We start from the raw sequence: 10,175 nt of genomic DNA, 5'->3' as shown, positions 1-10,175 counted from the left end.
GAATGGTCAATCCTCCCCTCAGAGCGGGGAGTTCCATAAAAGGATGCTCAGTTCTCCCCTCAGAGCAGGGAATTCCATAAAAGGGTATGAGGATGCTCAGAGCGGGGAATTCCATAAAAGGGTATGAGGACAGGAATACCCCCCCACAGGCAGCCCCCCCCCCCGACAACAGTTTTTGGGAAATGGCATGGAAGGCTATAGAATACACAGTTTTGGGCTGTACCCATCCAGTGATGAATCGGTCCCACCTGTTCTAACTAGGACGTATGTTTTAAAAATAACCAAATGGAATAACTGAAATCCAGAGAGAGGTGCTTCTTTTCCATCAGTATTGAGACTATGCTGCTGCTCGCAGCTTCAGTGCCCTTCTCTGTTGGTATATGTTGGACATATTAATTTGCATCATCATTTGAAGGTGAAGGTGGATTTTTCCTTTATACAAGTACTGTTAAAGTGGAGAAGCATAAGGAAAGTTAAATTCTAAATTTCAGGCTCTGAACTATACTCTCTAGATTGTCCAATATGTATATTGCTCACAGAAGTCAGTCTGTGGTACAAGGTACCCTTGTACCTTCTTTGTAGGCTTAATCACCATCACTTCTGGTCCAGTTATTTTACAGCGCCTGAGCAGTCACTCCCTCTTCAGTCAATGTCAGCTATGGATGCTCAGCACTCCTGAGAGAAACAGCCCATTCCAATTAAGCAGATTGGGTTTAATAATACTGTTTGCTGAATTGAAAATCAGAAGGCTGGGAATTAAGTAATATTTTTGTGTAAGGTACATGCACCTGAGATCTAGGGCAAAACCAGCTTTACCAGGTCATGTTAGAGCAGATAATACCTCAAATGCTTGAAATTTTAGGTCTGTCATGCTGTACAAGTGTTTGTTGGGGTTTTTTTGTGGTTTTTTTTTGAAGGTGAGTCTCTATTCTGAACATTTTAGAGAAATGCAGTGCTAACGGAATTCAAACACTAGGTATCAATAAGGGAGAAGAAAAATGTGAAAAGTTCACAGAAATGTTCATAATGATTAATTTAAAATAAATACAGTTTAAACCATGTTCTACTTGCCCATAAAGTTTAACCTGATGAATTTTGTTTTCAATTTAATAATTTACTTTATATAGAATTTTAATACAGCATATACCTCTTTAGTCTTTCTTATGGCAATATGCAGATCTTCTCTTCAACTAGAGAATGAAGCTACCAGGAGACTCCAGATGTCTGGTTGTAAGATTCAAACTGGCCAAAATAAAAAGTGAATATATAATATGAAAATACTTAAAACAAATTAATTAAACTAAATTAAATTGATAGTATTCTTTTAAATGTACAATGCATTTTAGAGCTTGAACATACTTGATTACTTAGATTTTTGTAGCAAATTTCTCTCTGTGTACTTCATGTTGAATCTTCTGGGGATTATGGCAGCTCAACCTTTGTGAGCTAGCAGTAAAAAGCAAATATTTATGTTTCTGTATGTAATGTGTTTTGATCTAAAATAAACTTTATTGTTGTAGAATTCTGTATTTGATTAATGAACAAGAAAAGATTATTTGCAATTTCTGAGGTTTTGTTTGGACTTTTCAGGAGTTATTAAGATGATCTTACAAATAATCATGATTGCTAAAGGACATCCTAAATTACACCTATGCAACTCTGTGAGACTTCTTGAATTGTATTAGCAAAGGTCAAACCAATTGAAACAGAGTAAACAAAGCTTTAGATGATGCAAGTGAAAGAATGTGTCTTCAACTGTTTCTAGGCTGAGCAAATGTAAAAGCACTATAAAAGCAAGCAATGTCACTCTCAGTATATACTGGACAATTCTACTTCCAGGCATGATTTAATTCTGAAAAGTGACAGAACAGTCTTGTTCAACATTTCTGTAGGATTTGAAAGGAAAGCCAGTTAACTTTTGTGATGATTCATGCCTGAATATTTTGCACACTTACTATTTGACCAGCTCAGCTAAATAAGTGAGGGAGAGCACACACAAACTGGATTATAGTTACTTGTGCAGACTTGTTTATTAGCATGCACTTAAGAGAGACAGTTGGTTACTTATGCAACCTGAGCTCAGCTTGCACAGATGTCACCAAGGGCATACCTTTAAAAAATGGGATTACACAACTGTAATGAGAACACTGTTTGGCAGGGAGAACCATTGTTACAGGAAGTGAGATGAAAGCAAAAAATAATGCTGGGTGATTAAAGGAGCCAATGTTTGTTTTGTATGCCTGGCAATTTTCTTTGTAAAAGACCCAAAACCCCCGAAACACCCACCCTACCCTATCTCTCTGCATGACTACAGAAAGCATATCTAGTGTCAGAACCAAGGCACAACAAATACGGATTTTTTTCATACTGTTTTTATAGGAATTTTTCAGAATAAAGCTATACTTTGAACCATGCCTTAAGCTTTTATGCAACAACTTAGCTTTGCTACTTTATTATCTACATGAGCTGATTTAATCACTTAATACTGAAAACAAATACTTTTAGAATCTGTTAATAACAACAGAATGGGTTAATCCACCAATTTAAGAATCCTTCAAATCACCAACAGAAATTGTAACTTTTGGTTTTATATATATAATAGATTAGAACATCATAAACTAATAAATATTAAAACTAATGGAGGCTAAATGGAATCTCAGACAGGTCCCAGTGTCTAATGACAAGCAATTACTTAAATAACCATTTCATGCTGCTAGGTTATTCCTTCACCAAAGATGTCATGGTACACTTCTAACTCTCCATGTCTGCTTTGCTTCAAAACCTTTGAGAAAAAAATTAAATTGTCACCAGACCAGTATAAGTAAGATGTGTGCTGACTTTTCAAGCTTTGCCTGTTTCCTGAGGGACATAAATTCAATTCAGTCAATTCCTGGTAAGCAAGACAGCCATGCATATTTTTAGAACAGCCAGTTCTGCATCTGCGTTTATCTACTTTTTTATGTTGGCCAGGTTGCTTGTAAAAGATGGTACCAAATATAACCTGTAGGATGATAACTGCTTTCTAAACATAACCAGGTTGATTGAAACTACATAGTAGTTGTTGTGTTCCTTATAATTTGTCATCAGTAAGTGTAGAAGTAATGTCTCCAGTATAACCTAGAACAGGAAAAAAAGTGGCTTCCCATCTACATGTTGTTACTGATAAAACATGCACACCTTTTCTTAAAAAAAAAAGGCCTCAGGGCAAAAAAAAAATAAATCGCTTTCATGCTGGAAGCGGAAAAACAGTAAAATATTTCAAATTAGCTATTTGAGTGTTGTACTTGTTCATATTTGTCAGTTTTAAATGAATAGCATCCAGAAGGGCTACTAGATGTTCTGTAAAAAGTTATCCCAGATATTATTGAGACCAAGAAAAAAGTTGTAAGGGAGACATAGAATTGAAACTCATCTGAGTTATAATTGTTTTACTTACTGACTATTTTTGGGCAATTTAATATAGGATGGAAGTGCAAAAATGAACTAAACTATTTTACTTCTTCCTTTGTCCATGCTAGGTTAATATGAGAAATGTGAGGGTTTTGCCTGGAAATTTTGTGACAAATCTAGAGGGTTTTAATTTGAAATTATTCCTTTGATAATGTCAAATAAGGGTTCAGAGTCCAACATCCAGCCTGGAAAGTAACGCCAGTGGCTCACCTAGGAGCTCTGACACCAGCGCATGACTGGCATGGTGCTAAGTCTGTGCAAGGTCAGTGGCTGGTGGGAGGCACCATGGGCTGTCGGGTGCCCCAGGTCTAGAGAGTTACATGATGTAGAAATAACATTTCTAGCTATTTTTAGTGGTTATAGGGATGAACTGAATAAGGTAGGATAATAGAAGAACAATACATGACACTTTACTCTTCGAAATCAAAGACTAAATAACACTATTCTAGTCACTACCAGTAGGAGATAGAATTATATCTTGGTGTTTCCAGGAGTTCTGTGTATTCTGACTCAAGTAGCCACAGCAGGCCTCCCTGCCTGAGCAGGTCTGGTCTTCATCTTTGGTAAATAATTCAGTGTAGCACTTCTGTGAAGAAATATTATTACATGTGTTTAATAAAAAAGAGTCAGAGAGTAAAAATCATTCTGTAAATTCTTTAGTAAACATTATAACACTGAGTTTCTTTGGCTGCATGCAGAGCACTGCTAAATCAGAATGGGAAGCTCACGATGCAGTTCCTGGTTTCATAAGAAGGACCTGGCAGTGATGGAAATATTAAAAAAAATTGCTTGAAATCCTTTAATTTAGCCAGACAGAGTAATAAATGATACAGTTGTCTTGTTCTTTTTATGCCAGGCTAGTTTGCTCTATGTACAAATGTGTGGAATTTCTAGTATCTTTCTTGAGTTAAACTTTTTGATTATGGCCTCTGTCTGACCAAACATACTGAATGCAATTTAATACTGTGGCTGTCCCCGTCAATGCAGCATCTCTCTTATCTCCCACAGGTGTTATTCCAAATGAAGTTTCAGGTGCTGGAGGACAAGTTGAGGTCAGCCTAGTTTTTCATGATAGAATAGTTTGAGTTCATATTGCATTTATTATAAATTTAGCTGTATAATTGCAACCCGTAGGTTAAACTCCCTTCCCCTTTCAGAGCCATGGAAAAGTCCAGGTGGTTTGAAGGAAACTACCAGAGGAAATACTCACTTGAAGACTTGTCACTGTTTTGTGGTGATAAGCCTTTTTTTTTTAAAGTTTTTTTTCTTCCCTTCTGTAAGCATAGCATTGTACTACTTCAATTACAGGCATCAGAGTTTATTTTGGATAGTTGGAAAACCTTGCTATTTAGAAGGTATGTGATCCATTTTAATAGATACACTCATCAATAAGAAATATTTTATATAAGCAAATCAAGGTGGTATATTTTATATTAATAATGAAACATAACTATTCTGTGAGCTGTACCTTATATTTCTTAACCCAATGTCTCTGGCCTTTTCCATATAAGCAGGGAAAGACTTTACATGTGAGAGAGGAGTGTGGAATCAAAATGACAAAATAAGGTGAGAAAGTCTGACAGAGAACAGATTATTAGAATCTGAGTTTAATTTGAAATAGTGCATGTTAAGAGATGAAGATGCAAAATCACATAGTTGGAGCATTCTGAGCAGTTTGCTAATTGCTTCCCTTTTAAATAATACCTTTTTCAAATCAAAGATTCTCACATCTCAAGATTCTGCATTTGCAGTGTTGCTTTGCAGACAAGGGGGATAATAAAAAGGAGGCATGTCAGCATGTCATCTTTATGTACAGGTGAGCTCCTAGAAATGATGAAATGGCATAAGAATGCAGCAAGGGAAGCATCTCTTTTCATTATGTATGTATGCAGTTACATAACGGTGTCTGCTAGACCAAAGGTTTAAAAATATTTTAAATTATAAATCTGAGAACAGTATCAAATGGTCCATGTTTCAATTTCATATCTATCACTAAATTGCTGTGCAGTCTCTTAAGTCTTCCAGAACTCACTTTGTTCACCTGTGAAATTATCTGTATTTTATGGTCATGCCATCAGATTTACCACACATTTGTTTCTAAAGCTCCTCAAGAAAGTCACATAACGTATGCAAATCAATACTGAATAGTAACTGTGCTTTTGTAGTAGTTCAGCAGAGGTGATGAAGTATTCACTACTTTCAACTGAAAGGCAAGTGACTTTTTATGTAGAAGTGCCTTATGCCTGTTATTGAGAAGTCAGGCATGAAAGAAATTTCAAGCCTAAAGCCCTTGGTCTCTTCAACCAGATACTCCACCCTCCTCAGTGGGTGGCAAAGCTTGTAGTAAATCCTAGGAGCTAGAAAGGGGAGTTAAGAAGGATGAGAAACATTTCCCTCCAAAACATTTAATTGAAAAGTATGAGTAGTAGGGAATTGAGTATGCTAATACTCAAACAACAATATAGCAGTATTAGGATATTATCTTAAATGCTGACAAGTTCCTAATCTGAAACTGCTTGAGTGTTCTTATAGATCTGTCTTGAATTCAAGCACTAATTGATAAATCTAGCTACATAAAACTGTTGTCTTTGTGCTTTTATACATAATGGCTGTGTGCAATCACAGAAGAAAAATATGTATTTGCTTTATTTTGTATATTCTAGGAACTGTGATGCAGGGAATTAGTTTAATTATTCCTAAATTGCTCTTTTCTGTATTCTGCATCCATCAGTTTCATAAATCTGATGGCCTCAGAAGGAAAGTGAATATTTTCCTTAATGACCTACCAAATTATACAGTATTGAAATTGGGAAAAAATACTTCCTGATTCTCCTTGAAATAGCTCCTTACCTTGACTCTTGCAAATGTTATTAAGTACATTTCTTTAAGAATCTGTTATGCTATGACTTAGTGACTTCTCTCAGCTGTGAATTCTGCTGGGTACAGCATCTCCAGTGATGTGGTTTTAGATGTTCTGCATTTTAGCTAAAGGAATCACACATATTAGGGGGTTTTTTAGGTCTTCCCAACTCACTGTCTCAATATCTTTGCATGTATTTTTAGCCCTGCTGACTAGAAATTATTATGTAAAATCATTTGCTGTTTCTTAATGATAGTTTTTAAGGGGCAAATATTATCACAGACTCAGAAAAAGGCAAGGAATGGGATGGCAGGAATGTGTGGGCCAGCATTGCTAACACTTAGAGAGTAGACTGCTGTGAAAACATAGTCTTTTACATTTACGCTCTATTCCCTTTCCCACGGAAATAGCTTAACTGCTATAGATTTAATTTGGAACAGACCATAACCAGTGCTGTTTGCAGATATACATTTATCTTTCACAACACCATAATATCATATTTTTCTTGTTTAGTCTATGTTAACTGGTGTACTTAAGGAAGATGAAGGGCAAATCTTCACTTTCAACAACTACTTTTAATTTTACAAAGAAATCTGCTAAGATCAGATCGGCCCTCTAGAAATAACGTACTATTCAGTTAACTATGGGATTTTGACACTCTGTGTGTGTATGGAAGAATAGTTCCAGACATTTACCACAGGACTTCTGTGGGGTTTAGAGCAAATGCTTTGTATATTGAAATATATTTTAATCAAACTTGCCCAGATGCTAAAATATTTAAAGCCCTTTTGTAAGGCTTATGATAGGGTTTTGCAGAATTATCACATATGTCTTCAGAATTTGGATACTACTACTTAATGTGGGATACCACTTTGTATTATTGGAACACTACTAGATACATAGCCACGTATCACAAAATATTGCTGGTTTGTACCAACTCAAAAGCACAGAAAGGATCACTACTACTTGCAGTTTATCTATAACTAAACAGTCTGCTGAAAATTATTTTTTTCAACATGTTGCAAAAAAAAAATTAGGAAAAACAGCAGTTTATGTTTGCTGTAGATGTATCTTGGTTATTTTTTTAGTCAGTGTAACAGCAAATGATCCATTTCCTATGCACTTTTTTTTTCAAACTACTTACAGATTTCAGGAGCGTATTTCAGTGAAAACATTTCTGGGCGTTAGTGATTACTGCATGCAGCCTCCTGAGTAGGGCGCTATACAGAAGACCAGCGTGGTTCATCATTTCTTGCAAACAGCACCATGTATTTCTTAACCTTCATACCGAGTCACTGTCAATATAGTGTTTCAAAATAGTCCCATTATTGGAGAATAAATGCTGGCTACTGCTGACAGCCCTATGCATCTGTATGGATAGGACTGAACACACATGCACAAATGTCATCCAATAAGGGCTCTAAAGCCAGAGGCTTTAACCTAAAGCAGCCAAGAACATTTCCGCCCTACTTTCATGGGGACAGTAGCAAAAACAACTGTGGCAAACCCTGCCTTTCTACCCTCAATGGTACTTTAGTTGTAAACAGTATATCTCAGATTTAGAAACAGAAGAGTATTCAAAAGCTTTTAAGGTGGACTGAACGAAAACAGCACGACTTTCTTATTAGCAGATAGGCTTTCAGGCACTTTCAAAAAAGCAGCTGTTGAGCATTTAGTCGGAAGCTTTCACAAGCTCGAGAACCGAGCACCTTGTTGTTACCTTGTTGCCCGATTCTTCGGCTTGTGAAAGCTTGTCCGCGACACTGTCAGTACCGGCTCAGAAGGACTCGGTCACACGAGGGCTTTAAGACCATCAGCGTTCTGGCGGGGCGGAGGTACGGGGTCACACAGTACGGCGGCGCAGAGGTGCCGCGAGGTGGCTGCGGGCGGTTGTTACCGCTCCGTTTTCCCTCCCTTTTGACGGAAGTGGTGACTCCTTTCTGCCAGTTCCGTTCCCTGGACGGCACCGCCTCCCGCGCCCGCTGAGAGAGAGGCGAGGCGGCGCTGCTTCGCCGCGGTCGCGGCTGGAGTGCGGGTTCAGGCTCGGGGTGGCCCCGGGCATTGCGCTGTGAAGTTTGTACCTCGCCGCGCACCGTGCCGGCCAGGGCGCTCGGCTCCACGTTGGCCGCGCAGGCGCAGCTGCCGCGACGTTGCCCTGCCCCGCGGAGCGGGGACCGAGCGCGAAGCGGCGGCGGCTCTGCAGGCAGGGGCAGGTGGAACTCGGTCCCGTCGCCCCCCGGGCGCCCCTCGCTGCCCCACCGGCTGGCCGGGAAGCCTAGTCCTCTTCTCCATCCCGCCACCATGTTTAAGAAGCTGAAGCAGAAGATCAGCGAGGAGCAGACGCCGCCGCGCGGGGCGGCGGGACGCACGGGCTCCCTCCCGCCGCAGGTACGGCGGGGTGGGGCCGGGGCCACCGGGCCGTGTTGGGGCTTGTGGCGGCCTCTCACCCACCGGGGCAGGGCCGCGCCTCGCCCAGGGAGATCTTGGTATCCCGTGGGCCGGTCGGACAGCGGAAGGGTCGGGTCATGCCGCACCGCGCAGGCCCAGCCGGCCTAGGGCTGCGGGCTCGGTCGGCTGGCGGGCGTCGCGCCCCGGTTTGCTCTCAGCGCTTCGCTGGAACTGTGACATCCAAGTTGGTTGTTACTGATCTGCTTCCTGCCCTAGAAGCCTCTCTAGATGCTTCTGAGACCGTTGTTTGGCCACTCTACAAGGACGGTCTTGTGGAGGAATGTAAAAACCATCTCTTGTTTGAACATCAAAGGGAAAGGGGATTCGTCTTTACTGTTTAAAGTAATGACATTTTATGTGCACTGAATAATAATCCAACATTGACGTCTCCAGTCATCCTTCTCTCTCAGTGTTTATTCTTTCAGTTCTGTAAATTCTTTCTGTTTCCGTCCTTTACAGGGCTGGTTTGCTTACCTCAACTTTATGTTTGCTTTTTGTTTTCACTGTGGAAGAACTGAGAATGTAGTATAAATCTGAGATCAAGGCATTTATTTATTTGTTTTAATCATAATTTAATCGGCTGTTTTTCTTACATGTACTTTCATGAAATTAACTGTTGGATTCTAGAAAGTACCATTTTTAAATTATAATAATGCACATTAGATATGACATGAGTGCAGAGTATAAGTGATAATGGCCAGAAAAATGTTGTGATGATTTCATATGTGCATTGAAACAGAATAAATTCTCTCTTATCAAATTTTGGGTAGAAGGGCTTCAACAAGTTGTCTTTGTATTGGCAAACTCCATGTTTATAGTGTCTGCCTGTGTGTCATCGCTGGGTTTTAAATATCCTTTGCATTTTGGAATCTAAAAGAGTAAAACTGATTATTAAACTCTGTATCCTGTAAATGTTAAGCTATAGGCAGGTAATTTGGTTAATTTGACAAATGGGTGATCAGTTGGCTTGGCTTGATTGAGTGTAATTTGAACCACTGGGAGATCTGACACTGCATAGTCTCAGTATTAAAACATGGTTTCAAAACTGCTGACATTCAGCTATGTTGTATTTCTTAAATCACTCATTTGTCAAATAGAGGTAATATTTTTGAAAATGAGTTTACTATAAAGTTTTATGTAGTTTTTCAGTCTTATTTTAAAGTCTTTCACTGTGTCTTCTCTAGTTAGTGAAATTAAGTATGTTTTTGTTAGTTGCAGTTTAGAGTGCTGTCCTGAACTGGCATGTGTGGTCAACTTTCAGTACAGTGCAGCTGCAGAGTTTACTGTTTTCAATAAACAGCAGTTGAATTATGATACCTTGCACACAGTATTGTAATCCACTTAGTTCAGGATACTCTGTGCATATGTTCAAGGGTTGGTACTTGCTGAAAATTGCCCTAGTGAATAAATTTGGGCC

At 39.1% G+C, this 10,175-nt stretch overlaps 1 protein-coding gene across 5 annotated transcripts in view; it reads left to right on the top strand.

The window, feature by feature from the left end:
* Positions 1–8,524: 8,524 nt before the first annotated feature.
* Positions 8,525–10,175, top strand: part of GOLGA4 (golgin A4) — a 70,411-nt gene continuing 68,760 nt past the window's right edge. For 2 of the 5 annotated variants that reach the window (XM_017821088.1, XM_017821059.1), the window contains exon 1: positions 8,972–9,100. In XM_017821088.1, coding sequence (XP_017676577.1) covers positions 8,987–9,100 — 114 coding nt within the window. In that variant the 5' untranslated portion in view covers positions 8,972–8,986. Of the gene's footprint in view, positions 8,699–8,971; positions 9,101–10,175 lie in introns of those variants that run through there. The other 3 variants (XM_017821050.1, XM_017821077.1, XM_017821068.1) reach the window with 3 other exon arrangements.

Source organism: Lepidothrix coronata, unplaced genomic scaffold, assembly GCF_001604755.1.
Source record: "Lepidothrix coronata isolate B3197 unplaced genomic scaffold, Lepidothrix_coronata-1.0 Scaffold3, whole genome shotgun sequence".
Taxonomy (NCBI): domain Eukaryota; kingdom Metazoa; phylum Chordata; class Aves; order Passeriformes; family Pipridae; genus Lepidothrix; species Lepidothrix coronata.
Note: the sequence above shows the minus strand (reverse complement) of the source record. Positions and strands in the feature narration are given on the sequence as shown.